The 16,502-nt window shown below is 33.2% G+C and overlaps 1 protein-coding gene across 9 annotated transcripts in view; it reads right to left on the minus strand.

The window, feature by feature from the left end:
* Positions 1-16,502, minus strand: part of Nek1 (NIMA related kinase 1) — a 182,049-nt gene that overhangs the window by 147,269 nt on the left and 18,278 nt on the right. For all 9 annotated transcript variants that reach the window (XM_021264929.2, XM_021264927.2, XM_087217007.1 and 6 more), the window contains exons 7-12: positions 12,658-12,725; positions 12,456-12,542; positions 11,498-11,552; positions 8,686-8,886; positions 5,104-5,164; positions 1,864-2,015 (exon numbers count right to left, since the gene is read on the minus strand). In XM_021264929.2, coding sequence (XP_021120588.2) covers positions 1,864-2,015; positions 5,104-5,164; positions 8,686-8,886; positions 11,498-11,552; positions 12,456-12,542; positions 12,658-12,725 — 624 coding nt within the window. The remainder of the gene's footprint in view (positions 1-1,863; positions 2,016-5,103; positions 5,165-8,685; positions 8,887-11,497; positions 11,553-12,455; positions 12,543-12,657; positions 12,726-16,502) is intronic.

The following is a 16,502-nucleotide window of genomic DNA, read 5'->3' on the forward strand; positions in this document are numbered from 1 at the left end:
AGAGTTTCCTGTTTGCCAGACCCAGACTGTGGCAGCTCAGTGAAATACACCATCCAGTGGGCTAAGTCATACTCTACCCAGTAAGGTCTTAATGTCAGCATTAAGGATAGGGTCAGGGAACCTCAGAAATTGTTTCTTCTTTGGTTACTCTGGATCAGGACTATGAGTAACAGCTGTATCTTGTATCTGCTATTCCTAAAATATATTCTTTGGCATTCTCTTTATACCTTTAAAAGTTAATTCCATTAAAGTAGTTAATTATGGTACTTACATTAAATTTTCCCTGTTCCAATCATTATTATTATTATTGTTATTTCTATTATTATTATTTTGTGGTACTGAGGATTGGACCCAGAGTCTCTTGCATGCTATGCAAACACTACCCCAGCCCTTTCAAATTTTTTGAGTCAAGGTCTTGCTAATTGCTCACTCTGTCCTTAAACTTGTGATCCTCCTGCCTCAGCCTTTCAAGTAGATAAAATTATAGGCACAACTGGTCTTCCTATTCAAATTATTGAGTAACTTTTGTCTCCTGACTTGATGCTGACTTACATAACTTATTTGAAGACTAATTTATAGTAATTGTTTTTAAAAATTTTATGACCGATTTTAACCAGTGACTGATTCTCCATACTATGAAGTTCACCTTATAACAATGTATATAACTATGTATCTGTACATACAAGGGCCAGGGATTTAGCTCAGTGGTGCCACCGCCTGCCTTGCAAGCACAAGGTCCCAAGTTCGATCCCTGGTACTGGCCCCCCAAAAAGTATCTGTACATATATGTTGGGAGCAATGCTACATAATTCTAGGGATAAATCATTTGGTTAGCCTAGTTCTCTTGCCTACAGCCCAGCTACAGAATAACTCCAGTTTGGCCTCCGGTCACAACTGAGACTTCAGTGATCCAGTGATGCTGTGATTCTCCAGGACAAGAAACATCCTGGGAGAACAAACATCTGCTCAGTTCCTCATTGTTCTTGGACTGATTAACATCTTGTTTGCCGGAGATGTACTGAACTCTCTGCAAGCCTTCCGTCACACCTTGTTTATCCCAATGTGAACTATTGAACTCTCTGCAAGTCATTTGTTACATTTGTTTCTCCCGATGTACTGAATAAAAGGTGCGGTAAGCTGGAGGCTTTTGTCTTTGCTGCCCAGAGCAGCACTGATCAGACCCAAAGCTCAGCTTCTTCTCAGTCTCATTTTTCTACCTTTCCTGTAATTCGCCGTGTGCTGCCGTGGCTCGCAGGAGACCAGGACTAACTGCAGAGGTTCTGGTAACGTCCCCTTCCCCTGTCCCCTACACATATATATGAATGTGTACATGTAGTCTAAGAAAAAATAGGTCCCATATACCAAAGCATGCAAATATTAACATGAAGAAAATGTCAAGTTTCCCACAACCAACACTGTGTTCTTGGGCATGTCACTTAAATGCTACAGGCCTTAATTTTTTTCAACTGAAATATGACAAAATCAACTATATGATCACATTCTTTCCAGCTCAGTGATTCTGACTTATTTCATTCTGAATTCTTAAATACCAAATTTTCTTAGAATTTTAGCAACTATAGAACAGGTATTCACATCTTTCATACATAAAACCAAATGGCTCTATGAAAATTGTTCAAAAGTGATTTCATTTATAACTCTTTTTATTGCACCAACTACTTACTTAATATATCCACTTAATGTTTCCATATGACTTCTGTAAAGCTCCTCAGTTTTAGGAAAATGATGAAGTGAGAACATCAATATTCCTTAAAAACAATTCTATGAATATCAAGATAACTGAGCTGCAATAAAATAAGGTCAAAATGAATTTGTTACTAATCACAATTTGTAACATGATCATACCTGTTTATGCTTTAGAAGTGGTTTCTTTTCAGGTAATTTTTTATCTCCATGTTTCTTATATGTTAAAGGTACTCCATATTTAGCAGCAGGCTTTGTGATTTTCTGAGCAGGCACAACAGAAGCCAAACTTTGTCCAGAAGCTGGTCTTTTAACTACACAACAAGACACAAAGATTTTCTCCTAATAGTTCTTTATAGTAAATCTTTACCTCAAAATTCTTCAAGAGAGCACATTTTTGTTTTCATAGTCATTGACAGTATTTGAAATGTTTCATCAATTATCTTATTCAGTCCTTAGCATATAATCAGTGTCATAACTTTTTTACACTGAAGCAATTTTTTGAAAGAAGCAAGACCCAACTCCTCTAAGATGCTGAAATTGTTCATATAAGAAAAAACTTCCCTAAAATTGACTGCATTGTACATGTATATGAATACATTGAAAAAAATCAGATTGTAGGGCTGGGGATTTAGCTCAGTGGCACCGCACCTGCCTTGCAAGAGCAAGGTCCTGGGTTCAATCCCTGGTACCAGGAAAAAACAAACAAAAAAAATCACACTGTAGACTCTAAGTTATAAATTGTATACATCAATAAAGCTGTCAAAATAAATTTTAAAAAATATTTTAGAAATTACTTTTAAAATCAAAACAAAATTCCAGAGCAACTGTTAAACATTAATTCCATCACTGAGCAATTTTTTCATTCATATTTAGTCTGAATGATATCTATACCTATAGATCTACTAAAAAACAAACATTTTAAAGCATTTGTTAGCAAAGGGTACCACAAAATAGGTAACTTTATACACTGCTGATAGAAATATAAAACAGCCAAACTTTCTGGAAGGCAATCTATATCAAGACTATTTTCCACATTTGCCAGGGAATCTCTTTGCTTAAACTCCCCCAACAGCTTGAGTAGCAGCTTACTTTCTTATTCTTCTAGCTCACTCTCCAGCTCAGGATCTTATGTATTAAATCAAGTTAAATCAATCTTTTCCAAACACTATTCTTCCTTTTTAGGAGGGGAAAGGAGAAAAAAATTTACCTGGTAGTTCATAATGAAATATTATCATTAAATTCATATCCAAGAAAATTTAAGTATATTAGAAAACATCTTATAATAGTGTGAATTAAAAATATAACTGGTTATAACATGATCCCAATTCAAAGTCTTCATGCATACTGTCATCACAGAAAAAAAATACATCAAATGTAGCTGTGTTAAAATCTGGATAATTTTTTTAAAACTTTTTTTTTTAACAATGAACACAGTAGTCATATAATTTAGCAAGCTCATGTAAAATACAAACAATATCACCCATTTGGTTGACATTTTAGAGATACAGAAACAATTTAAACTGATGATATGCAATACAATGTGTCATAAGGTTTTCCAAACATACTACAGACACATCCTAACCCAGAAACTAGGACGTGTAAGAAATTCAATCACATGATCAAATTAGAGAATTCAACCATAAGATCAAATTAGAACATAAATACACAAAGTCACAATATTATAACTTGGCTAATTATATTAAAACAAGTAAATGAATATTGTGTATGCCAGAAAATGGGCTGAAGGTACAAAATCATAAAAATGACAGATATGAACAGTTTTCATGTACATTCTAGAGAATAGAAAGAATTATTTTTCTGAATTTTGAGTATTTCTCAGGCATTGTGTCAAAGCTAAACTCTAGCATGAAGTTTAATGCAGGGGGCTGGCACCTAAAAGAAATTTATTACTAGCTGGGCTTGATGCACACTTCTGTAATCCCAGGACTCAAGAGGCTGAGGCAGGAGGATTGCTGTAGGTTTGAGATCAGCCTGGACTACATAGTGAGTTGAAAGCCGGCCTGAATTATAGAGTTACCAAGTCTCAAAAAAAGCCAAAAAACAAAACAACAACAACAAAAACCTTGTAAGAATAACAATAAAAAGAAATTTATTAAGTCTATCAGAAATACTATTCTGTTTTAGCCCTGGACTATTTATTAAACATTTCATTCATCTAGTTCTTCTTATATAACTTTCTAATTCCTTTATCCATGCGGAAAGAATGTACTAATAATGGGTGTTTCTGGCTTTTGTGACAATAAGACTTTTGATTAAGATTTGACTTTTTTTTTCAAAAAATTTGACTTCTTACAAAGCTTGCCTGCCAGGAGATCATGCTGACTCTATTGCTGTGTCAACTCCTTCCTCTTTTGTAGGACTAAGGGTTGAACCTATGGATTTCTTTTTTATATTAAGACATGGGCTGGCTAAATTGCCCAGACTGACCTTGAACTTGTGATCTCCTGCCTCACCCTCTCAATTACCTGAGATTATAGGTGTGCACCACCACATCCAGCTTCAATCAGCTGTGGATTCTGTTTATAGAGTGAGTTAATCTCCTGGAAAGCAACAGCCTCTGCACTTTAAAGGTCTTTATAAAGGGTTAAATGAGGCTAGACATATAGCTATCTGGTAGAGCACTTGGATGAGGGCTTGAGCTCAATGCCCAGCACTGCAAAAAATTTTTTAAATTTTGAGGACTAAATATAGCTGGCCTTCCTGCAAAAACAATGCCATACACCACTTTCAGTGAATACCGACTCATTTTTATAGTACGGTATTTATTTTTATTAATTTAATCAAACTCAAAGTGGAATAAAACATGCCAAGCACTATGTTTAAAAAGCAATATACTTCTCACATCTTAAATAACTTCCAATGATTTCAGAAATCCATTCTGAATTCATTCTACAAGGAAAAACAGTTTCCCTCTAACACAGATATAGGTGTGTGAATAATTATATAATCACATCCATACTCCTACAGATATTCTGACAATGGTCATAGTTTAAAAAAACTCATCCTTAATAAACTACTTGACTTCACATTAATTTACTTTAAGAAAATTTTAGACTATAAAGTATTTCTCAAAGAAAAATATTTTACAGAAATATTTACACCTAAATTTTGTAGTGTTCTCAGTTACCAGTCAAGCATATGACACAGCTTTCAAGCCAGATTTTCTTTAAATATAACAGACAAGGAGGAGACATTTTATTAATTTATCAAAAACTGTAACATATGGCCATATATCATGCAATTTAAAGTATATTTCCTCAAGGGTAAATTTAGCCTACAGTCATCCCAATTTATTATCTCTTATCTACACAAATTTCTAGCATAATTAGGTTTGGTTATTGTAAACACATGAAAAGCCTCATGTTACATTTCATTTACCTGGCATAGGCTGTACTCCACACTTTGAAAATGTTTTTAGACAGAATTCTTCTGCAATAAGCTTAGATTAAAAGAGAGGGAAAAAAAAGAAAAGATTAAACTTTCAAAATAAAAAAACCCTAACTATTAATCACTTTTTTGTTTTTACCAATTTATTTTTATTACTTCTACAGACTTTTCCCTAGAATTAATGTAATAAGCTGTGCCCCCATACACTATTTAGCTGTTCCATATCTCAGCAATATAACAAAGTATCTATCTGAGATAATCTTTACATTCTCTGTGCATCTATAGCCCTCATTTACTTCAAAACTATTCAAGAACCACTTAACTATCAAAAGAAACACTCAAAATAAGCTTGAAGTTATTGCAACTTTACTGTACATCACCTCTGTATCTCCAATGAGTCTGCACTCATGCCCGTCAATATGCTATTAGATACTTATATAATTTAATAAGTGTACTTTAACATGATTACAAAGACTCCACTACTTATTTGTCAGCACTTGTAAACATATTTTGAAAAGCAAAAATCATTCATATTTTCTGCAAGTAATTTTCTTTCCTTACTCCATTTTTTTTAAGTGCAAAACTATGTTACCAAGAAAGATTGAACTCAAGTTAAGCTTGTTTTCTTCTAACTGCATGGAAAAGGGAACAGAAAATGAATTTTACCTTTTTTCAAGAGAAGTGAGTCCTGATAGAATATTTCTATAGTAACAGTAGACGAGACAACCCACGAGGCAGAAAACCTTGATCAAAGATGAATCTTTCCTGCTGAGAATTCCCTACAGCAGTAGTTCTCAAATTTTCAAACCAATAGTATCAGTATCACTTGGACTTACTAAATATGTAAATTATCAAGCTCCACCTGAGAATTATAGAAGTAAAAGACTGTCATAGAGCCTAGAAAAACTCTCCAGGAGATTTTGATGTGTGCTAAATTTTGAGAACCACTGCAAAAGAGGATAAATGTAAGTGAAAGTCTACTTTACAGGCAATTCAGAAGAAGTATGTTAATGTCTTTTCTCTTCTAAACAAACATATTCCTTTTCTTGGAAGAAAATGGGTGTTTTATAATTTCACTTGCCCCAAAATTTGAATAATTTTTTCCATTGTTTGAATATGAGTCCTTTCTCCTTTACAAATGCTCTTCTGAATTAAGAGATGGGGTGTGGAAGCTCAGCATGGTGGCACACACCTATAATCCCAGCACTCAGAAGACTGAAGCAGGAGGATGCACCAAGTTTGAGGTAAGGCTGGGATACATAGTGGGTTCAAGGCCAGTATAAACAACATAATGAGACTCTTCAAAATGACGGATGTAGAATTTAAAATGATCCTAGAATCTCTATCGTCTACTCTCTGAGATAACAGCCACTACTCATATGTGGATATTAGAATGAAAACTCATAATCAATATAATTAAAAATTCAACTTCTCAGCCATATCAGCCATATTTTAAGTGCTCAACAACCATATGTGGTTAGTGGCTATGATAGTGGACAATGTATGTGGAACATTTTCATCATCACAAAGTTGTTTTATTGAACACCTCTACTAATTCCTAATTAATTAGAAGTTATCTATGATTTGTCAAGCCATATCCAGGAAGAAGTTGCCATCAACCTTGGCTAATGGCACTGTGAGAAGTTTTAAAAATAAACATTGTAGACAGCATTATAGCAATACTTGGAAACAATAGTTCATACAGTAAAATTCATAAACTGTTTGAAAATTAAAGCCTTAAGAATGTATCAGATAGGACTGAGGAATGTATATTTGGCTCCATGCCTGCCTGAAAAGAGCAAGGTCCTGAGTTCAATCCCCAGTACCAAAAAAAAAAAAAGAAAAAAGAATGTATCAGTTAGTCAGATGCTGCATGTACCAACAATCCCAGCACTGGGGAGGCTGAAGCAGGGAGGATCATTTGAACTTAGAAGTTCAAGACTAGCTTGAGCAATACAATGCGACCCTGACTCAAAAAAAAAAAAGATCACAAACCTTCTTATCTGAATAATGAACAAATGATACATTATTAGAAAACAAAATATGAAGAACAAACAAAAATTTTCATAAAAAATGAGACCTAAGTGGTACTTAACTAACAAGATGGGTCAATGTATAAACATTTAATACTCCATTATATGTCAACTATTAACTATTAACTATTTGTTAATAATCACAATCTGCCCTTTTTCCCCATAGGTGTTGCAGTCCTTAACATTTTCCTTTCATCACTAACTAGTTGAATTCTATTCCTTCAGCCTTAGACTGTATGTACTAACAGCATAGAAGAAAAGAAACTTCAGTAAGATTAAATGAAGTCATTGTTTCTTCTCTAGTAGCTGCCAAAAACAGCAGTATACTACAACATAAAACTGTCCTTGCAAATATTATTTAACAAAGAAGTCTTGTAAGACACCCACATTTCAGAAGTTGTTGCTATGTTCTATACAAGTAACCTTTAATCTCCAAATGTTAACTGGCTTTCTTGCTTACTAATGCATTCTTCAGAATTAATAGTTCAATCCACATCTCTGTTTTCTGAAGAGTATCCAGAAAGATGTTCTGTTAAGCCAGAGATGGTTTAGTAGAACCCAGGATTCCCAGTGGGAAAGGCTCATCTCTGATCAAGGTTTTTTTGCCTTGTGGGTTGTTTGCTCCACTGTTACAATAGGAATATTCTTTCCATCAGGCCTCATTTCTCTTGAAAAAGGGGAAAATTTATTTTCCTTTCCCACCTAGTTAAAAAAAGCATATAGGTAATACAAATATGATTTTCCTAGATAGCTTATTTATAGAAGAAATGATAATTACTATATTTAAATTAACAAAATCCACATTAAATATGAAAAGTAAAATAATTTAAATTTCAGATGATCACATTTTTATGAATAACTGATGCCAGTTCATTTGATATTGACTGTTTTCTAAAACCTGTCAAATTAAAATTTAATTTGACTCAAAAAATACTATGCACTGGCCGGGGATTTAGCTCAGTGGTTTTGCCGCCTGCTGCACAAGCGCAAGGACCCAAGTTTGATACCCAGTACAAAGAAAAAAAAAAAGCACTAACATTTAGGTACTAGAGGAAAAATCAAGAGTCAATAATCTACCACACATACATATAATGCCTACAAAACAATTATTTTTCATCAAGGAGAATATGATTATTATAATATAAATTATGTTGATATATACACAGTATGAGATATTTAATATAGATGAAATATTTTCAGCACTTACATGATAAAAATAAGCATTTTATGTGCATATTCACTTTTAATTCTCATAACCTCACAATATACAGATACATTTACAGTCCTACTACTTAACGGTGAGGAAAGTAAAACACAAAATGCTTAAGGAATTTTACAGTTAGCAACCCAAGGGACAAAGGAGTGATGCAAAACTGGAAAGCACATGAAAGGAAATAGAGTTAAATAAGATGTAAAAGAAAATGATGGCAACATAGTTTGAAAAAGGTATCCTATTCCCCAAGGATCTGATGAGAGCATGTCCTAAGCAACACCATAAATCTACTGTTTAATTTTACTTACAAAATTTTTAAAAACATACCTGAGGTGAGAGAAACTTTTCAATGCGTTTGGCTATAAAACCTTTCTCCAATATGGAGTTGACTGATGGTCTATCCCTAGGATTTCTTTTAAATAACTGAGAAAGCAAACTGCGGAGATCATAGGAATAATGCATAGATACAGGTGGAAAAGATCCAGATATTATCTTCAGTACCAAATTTTTCATATTGCCAGCTTCAAACTAAAATCAAGAAAATAAACCAACATACATGAAACATATTGAAATTGAAACTGGGAATATCAACAATGAGAAAGTGTTACTTCTATTAATACATAATAGAAAAATAATATAATCAGCACATGTACTCTGGAGCAATGTTTACTTGGTTATCTGTAAATATATTTTAAACAGGGTATTCTTCCTCAAAAATAAAATATTATAACTTAAAGAGTAACGTACTTATTCAAAGTGCTAAGAGATGAGATAAACCATGACAATAATGGAGATGGTAAAATAATGCCTTAGTGGTAGAAAAATTAGGGCCAAAGGAGGAACCACAAAGGAATAAAAAAATAACAACCTAGTAGTCTTCATTTAAGGCCTGCCTTCCTATGTCTCTGTTGTCATAACTACAATAAGAAATTAAGTACAAAACTCAAGGTAACTGAGCAAAATATAATAAAACTATGAATTAGCTTCCTCTTAGGCAGTGTTCATTATGAGTTTTGTGCATGATGTTCTCCAAAGCTACAGAATTAGTAATGTGGCAAACATTCCAAGATGGAATACAAGCTAAATGGAATATTTATTTTAGGATTAAACACAACACAAACTCTAACTGAAGTAAAAAGAAAACAGAGGTGGGGCAGTTCAAAATCTAAGGAACATTTTATTTTGAAAGAAGGCAAAATTAAGCTTTTGGCATCTCTACTAAAATAACAACTGTGTAATGTTGATATGTTAATACACATATTAAGAAAACAAAATGCAATACCAATTATAAGAGAATTCTATTAAATGTTCAGCTCTCCTAGCACATTTTAAATGTCTTAAGTTTATAAAAATTTAAGTAAATTCAATCTCATAGATATGTATGTATACCTAAAAAGGAACCCTAAATACAGAAAAGATATGATTCTCTAATCTTTTCTCCAGCAAACTTTCCATTATCTCTCAACAAACAAGCTCTTCTTATAAATAAAGGCTGGCAAACACTTAGTTTCATGTGTCCTCTTCAGAGTAAACAATTTCAAAATACAGAATCAAGGAGAAGTTGAAGGGAAGGCAGGTGAATGGGGAAAAAAACAAGAACCAAGATAGAGTATGTAAAGGTGCAAACTTCCAATGATGAATGTCATTATACTGTATACCTAAAATGTACCAATAAAATTAATTTTAAATAATACAGAATCAATCAAAATCAAAATATATGAAAGATTTGAACAAACACACAATGGTTTAAAAAGTCCAAACTGTCACAACAAAACTGACCAATTCTTTCAAATACGTATCTGAGGGGGCTGGGGATTTAGCTCAGTGGTTCCGCCACCCGCCTCGCAAGCACAAGGACCGGAGTTCGATCTCCGGTACCAAAAAAAAAAAAAAATTCTCAAATACATATCTGAAAACCACTACTCCACTACTCAAAAAAAGAAAAAGAAAATTTAAGACAATATAGTAGAAGTCTATGCAGCCATCAAAAAGAATGACAAAGGGGCCGCGGATTTAGCTCAGTGGTGCCACCGCCTGCCTCAAAAGCACAAGGTCCTGAGTTCGATCTCCGGTGGTACTAAAAAAAAAAAGAATGACAAAGTAAAATAGACCCTGGAAAATATCAAATAATATAAAGAGATTATAAAAACTGCTTACAAAAGAATAATCTAACTTTTAGGCAAAAAAACACAGAATTTACCTTATAAATTAATCTAGGATAAAGCCTAGAGGGAAACAACAAAGTATTATCAGTACTCATTACTGATTGAAAGAATAGCTTATGATAGTTATATATTTCTTTATTTTTGTGTGTGCTTTCTGAAATTTTGTATAATGAACATATACTACTGTTTAATCTGTATGGGAAATATACTTAAAAAAGATTTTGAAATGAAAAGTGATTAATCTATTTAGGACAAGAACTCTCCAACTTTGGTGTGTTTTACGCTACTTCAAAAAGTCTCAAAAGTAAATATTATAATATTTACTTTGAAGGAGTATTTAAATTCATAAAATCGTCAGGTGTGGTGGTTTACACCTGTAATCTCAGCACTCGGGAGGCTGAGGCAGGAGGATTGCTGCGAGTTCAAGGCCAGCCTGGGCTAGTGTGTGTTCAAGTCCTGGGCCCGGGATTTAGCTCAGTGGTTCTGCTACCTGCCTCACAAACACAAGGTCTCGAGTTTGAGTCCCGATACCAAAAAAAAGAGTGTGTTCAAGTACAGCCTGAACTACATAGTGAGACCCTGTCTCAAAAAAAAAAATAAATTAATAAAATCCCTTGATGAATACGTTGAACAAAGTTCTTCAGGTATTTTCAGTTCCAATCTCAAATAATTTGAATGTTTTGAGAGGACATGCTGAAGTGAAACTAAAAAAAAGTACATAAAAACATTAAATTCATAGTAAATGAATTTGTCACCAGGAAGGAAGCCAAAATTTATTTCTATTATTAGAAATAATTTTTCAGAGAAAAGTATGAATGTATAACAGCAGATAATAATGTGAATATATATTAAAGGTAAATCAACTTAGAAAATAAGAGAAATTTAAAAACTGACTTAAGAGAAAAATTTTTAGTATAAAAGGGTCATCTGAAAGATGACACAACTTTTAAAATATTTTAGAAACTTTTACTTACTGCATGTTTAAGTGTACACATTTCATAAAGGACACATCCCAGAGCCCAAATGTCACTAGAAAAGACAAAAATGAGAAATCTCTTATCACCAGAATATTCTTTAAAATTTTTTTCATTTAAAGGAAATATAAGCAGCATAGAAATGCTTAGGGAAAATCTGTGCTTCATAAAGCACTTCCTTTAAAACTCAAAATTTCAACCATCACTAAAGGGTAAAAGCAGCTGTCCGAGATTAGAAAAATAATGGTTGCCTAAGCAATTACTTAAAATTTCATTAAAGAAAATATTTTTAAAAAATACAAAAATTTCATGTACATTTCAGTTATTCTTATCTTGTAAAAGTCGAATTACTTTATTTATTTGTAAAATACCATAATTTTTACAAATATTACAGAAGGAAAATACAATTTTAATTGGCATGAAAAAATACAATTCACTAAAATTAAATATGAAAGAAACCTACAAGAGCAAACTAACCAATGTTTCTTAGTTGTACTTCTCAATCAGAAAGAAAGACAGGAAATAACAAGTGACTGGAATTCAATGCCAGGATTGCTATTCCCACCCACACACCACACAATCTGTTAGCACCAGTATGGCTATTTCAAAGAAGTTAGTCTAGCTCTCTCTGAAGTTGGGTTCTTTGTAAACTAAACATTCAAACAGTGCCTGGCATTTAGTATGTGTTCAATAAATGTTAGCTATAATTCAATAGAACTGTTACAAAAAGAAAAACCAAGGAAAGCACTCTACTTCCAATTATATCTTAAAGTGATTCTTCCTATAGCTCCTTCAGGAAGAAACTGAAATTGCTTTTATACAATTCTCCTCATATTAAAAATGTTTATATATGTTTACATGTGTGTTTTCTGATTTTTAAAATATTATTCTCAAGGTTAACATCTAAAAATACATATTTAAAGGAAATAAATCATATAATGAATATCATTTTAAATACCTTTTATTATTATAAGGCTTGTTTTCACAGATTTCAGGTGACAAGTAGTATGGTGTTCCTATGCAAGTTCGAGCCAGCTCTACAGTACTAGAAAAGAATAAAAAATTATCAGAGACTCTTGATATATTATCACATATAAATCATCATGGATTGACATTTCACTGAAAATTTATCAAAAGAAACTTTAAAATTGATGTGTTACCTATTAAGAACTCTAGCAATTCCAAAATCTCCAAGTTGTACTGTCCCATCTTTGGTTAGAAATATGTTCTGTAAAAGACAAATTGAAAGAAAAATCCAGAAATACTGTTACAGTCCATTCATCTTCTGAGTTGATGATATATTTTATAAAAATTAATCTGGTTCAAAAATAATGCTGGAATAACTGGATATCCACATGCAAAAGAAAAAATGTAGTCGTCTACCTTATACCATACATAAAACACATTTAAAATGGATTGCAGTCCTAAATATAAGAGCTAAAACTATAAAACCCCCAGAAGTAAATGGGATGAAATTTTCATGCCTGTGGAGTAAGCAATGGTTTCTTAGATATGATACCAAAAGTAAAAACAAAATTAAAAAAGAAAAGAAGAATAAATTGACTTCATCAAGACCAAAAACTTTAGTGCATCAAATGACACCACTAAGAAAGTAAACAGATAACCTAGAGACCAGAAGAAAGTATTTGCATATCACAGATCTTGGAAAGGGACTTTTATCCAAAAAACAGAGAACTCTTACCACTCAACAATAAAAGATAAACAATTCAACTTAAAATTAGATAAAAAGCACATATCGTATGAGTTCCATTTAAATAGAATGTCCAAACCACAAATCCATAAAGATAGAAAGTAGACCCAATCCAAAAATGGGCATCTGAAATGAAGAGATACTTCTCAGATGAAGAAGTAGAAACAGCAATCAAATATATGAAAAAATGTTCAACATCGCTGGTCATCTGAAAGATGCAAATTAAAACAATGCTGAGATTCCATCTCACTCCACAGAGAATGGCTATTATCAAGAAACTAACCAACAACAAATGCTGGTGAGGCTGTGGGGAAAAAGGAAGCCTTCTCCATCGCTAGTGGGCAAACTGGTGCAACCATTATGGAAACCAGTGTGGAGATTCCTCAAAAAATTAGGATTAGAGGTCCCATTTGACCCTGCTACCCCCCTGCTGCTACCCCCCTGTTGGGTGTCTTCCAAAAAGAATTAAAAGCATCGTACCACAATGATATATGCACACTCATGTTTATAGCGAAACAGTATGTAATAGCTAAATTTGGATACAACCCAAATGCCCATCAATCAATGAATGGATAAAAAGATGTGGTTTTTTTTATACAATGGAATACTACTCCGCCATAAAGAAAGATAAACTTGAGACATTTATAGATAAATGGATGCAACTTGAGATGTACTCTTAAGTGAAATAAATCAGACATGTGTAAATATTACATTGTCTAGTATAAGAAACTGAAAGGCTAAATAGGGACTAGAATGTATAGTAGATAATATGACACAGGAAGAAACTGTTCAAAAGGAAAGGGAAACTGTGAAAGGGGGAGGGGGAAAGGAAAAAAATGATAAAAGAAGAAAAAAATGGAAACAAAGCTTTTGTAAATAAGGGGGGAAGGGAGGTTGAAAGGAGGGAAGTAGAATGGGAGAAAAAGAGGAATCAAGCTATAAGGTATAAACTTCTGATGAATGTGATCATTACATATATTTAAATTGTACCAATAAAATTAATTTTAAAAAGGAAAGTAAATTAGTTATCAGTAAATTAGTTGTCAAGTGGAAGAAGACTTAATTGTGACTGGTAATGGGTATACAAATCATTAAACTACATTTTAAATGAATAAATTTTATGGAATACAAAATATATCTCAATAAAAGTTTTTAAAAATGAGTCTGAAACCATCCCTCAATACAAGCCCTGCAAGAAAAAAACTGCCTAAAAATCCTACCTAGCCTGAATGTAACAAATTAATCTTAAAAGTTTCCAACTATTTACCCAACTACTTTGCATTCATAAACACAGAATTCCAAGGCTCTATCCAACAGCAGAAGCCAGGAGTCTGTGGGTAAGGGGAACTAAACTCCACATTAGTCATGACAATTGAGTCAGGAATGTGCTCAATGCCAAGATGATAGTGGCTGATTTGGATAGAATAAGATACAGTGAAATAGAATTGGGTTTCAGAGGACTAATGGACAGTAAGGATGGAGTATCGAGTTGTCACTATAATTCTCCTTCTCACTACTTATCCTGAACTAAAAGGCTATATAACAATCTGCAGGCCTAAGGAGCTCAGAAGACAGAAACTTAGCCTTGATACAAGAAATTATACCCATTTGAAACTGCCCATTCTAGAAGCTGAGAAGGCCAAGTGAAGCAATCTGAAACCTCTATGAAAAGATGAAGAAAATGGAGAAAGAAAACATTTCCCACAAAAAAAATCTGAAAAAAAATCCAAGAGATTTGAAAAAACCTAGTGCTAAGTGAATTCATCAATAAAACAACTAGTACAAGAATTCACTTCAAACAGAATTAATTTTATAAAACAGTTGAACAAAAACTTTAAATATGCTAAGGAAAATCGCCAAGAGATAAAGGGAAAAATAACCATTAAAAAGAACAACACATAATAAAATAAAAACCAAGCAGAAATAAGAACAGATAGCCAGATATGGTTGCACATACCAATAAATCTTAACTACACAGGAGGCTGAGGGAGGAAGTTAGTAAGCTTAAGATCAGCCTAGGCAACTCAGTGAGATCCCTTCTCAAAATAAATAAAAAGGGTGGGGATATAGTCCAGTGTTAGACTGCATGTGGTACAAGGCCCTGAGCTCAATCCCAAATATAGCAAAAGAAAGAAGGAAAAAAAAGAGAGGAGAAAGAAAGGAAGGGGAGGGGAGAACAGACAGACAGAGAATAGATATATACCTATATACAAAAAAAACCCAACAAAAAACAACTGGAAACCCTAGAGATAAAAATAAAAATAATTATTATAATGAAAGAGTAAACAGATGGGATAAGCACTAGATTACAGAAAAGTGAAAAGGGATCTAGAGGTTGGGATAGAGCCCAGTGGTACAGCACTTGCCTAGCAAGCTCAAGGGTCCAGGTTAAATCCCTCAAAAAGGGGGATGTTAATTTGGAGGCAAAAAAAAAAAAAAAAAGGAGAAATTAGTTAATTTTGAGGCAAGAATTCACCTGGAATTGAGAAATTCACCTAAAACTTGACAGAGAAAGATAGATAAATATGAAAGAACAAGGTCAGGGATTTCGCTCAGTGGTGCCAGTGCCTGCCTCGAAAGCACAAGGTCCTGAGTCTGATCCCACATACCAAAAAAAACCAAAGAAAATACTTGGGATAGATTAAAAAGCTTTAAGTATGACTAAAAGAAAAGCTAGGGCCGGGGATTTAGCTCAGTGGTTTCGCCGCCTGCTGTGCGAGCGCAAGGACCTGAGTTCAATGCCCGGTACCAAAAAAAAAGAAAGAAAGAAAGAAAGAAAAGAAAAGAAAAGCTAGAACACCACAAGGTAGTAAGAAAGCAATATTTTTAAAAATATAGCTAAACATTTTTTTAAAACCTTTCCAGAGGAACACAGATTCCATACCAAAAATGCACAGCATAATAAAAAGCTCAGCCTCACCAATGAAAAACATTGTGAAATGTCAGAACAAATGAAAAAAAGATAATATCCTAAAATTTTCTAGAGAAAAGAAACAAGGATAGAGAATCATAATAGCTTTAAATTTCTGAATAGCAACACTAAAAGCCAGAATATCTTCAAAGCTTTGTAGAACAATTTCCTACCTAGAAGTTTATATCAAAATTATCATTAATAAGAGAAAGTGGAATAAAATCATCTTCAGACATGTAAAAATCTCAAAAAATAAAATCTACCTTCCACATATCCACTTTCTAAATTTGGTTCATCACAAGGAGTGAATTAAGAAAGAAGATAATATGAAAAGCAAGCAGGAGATATAACAGAACCTAGATGAAGAGTATTTCTGAGGTTAT

This window comes from Heterocephalus glaber, unplaced genomic scaffold, assembly GCF_053883595.1.
Source record: "Heterocephalus glaber isolate CG9 unplaced genomic scaffold, H.glaber_assembly_v1.0 deba00001461, whole genome shotgun sequence".
In the NCBI taxonomy this organism is placed as follows: Eukaryota; Metazoa; Chordata; class Mammalia; order Rodentia; family Bathyergidae; genus Heterocephalus; species Heterocephalus glaber.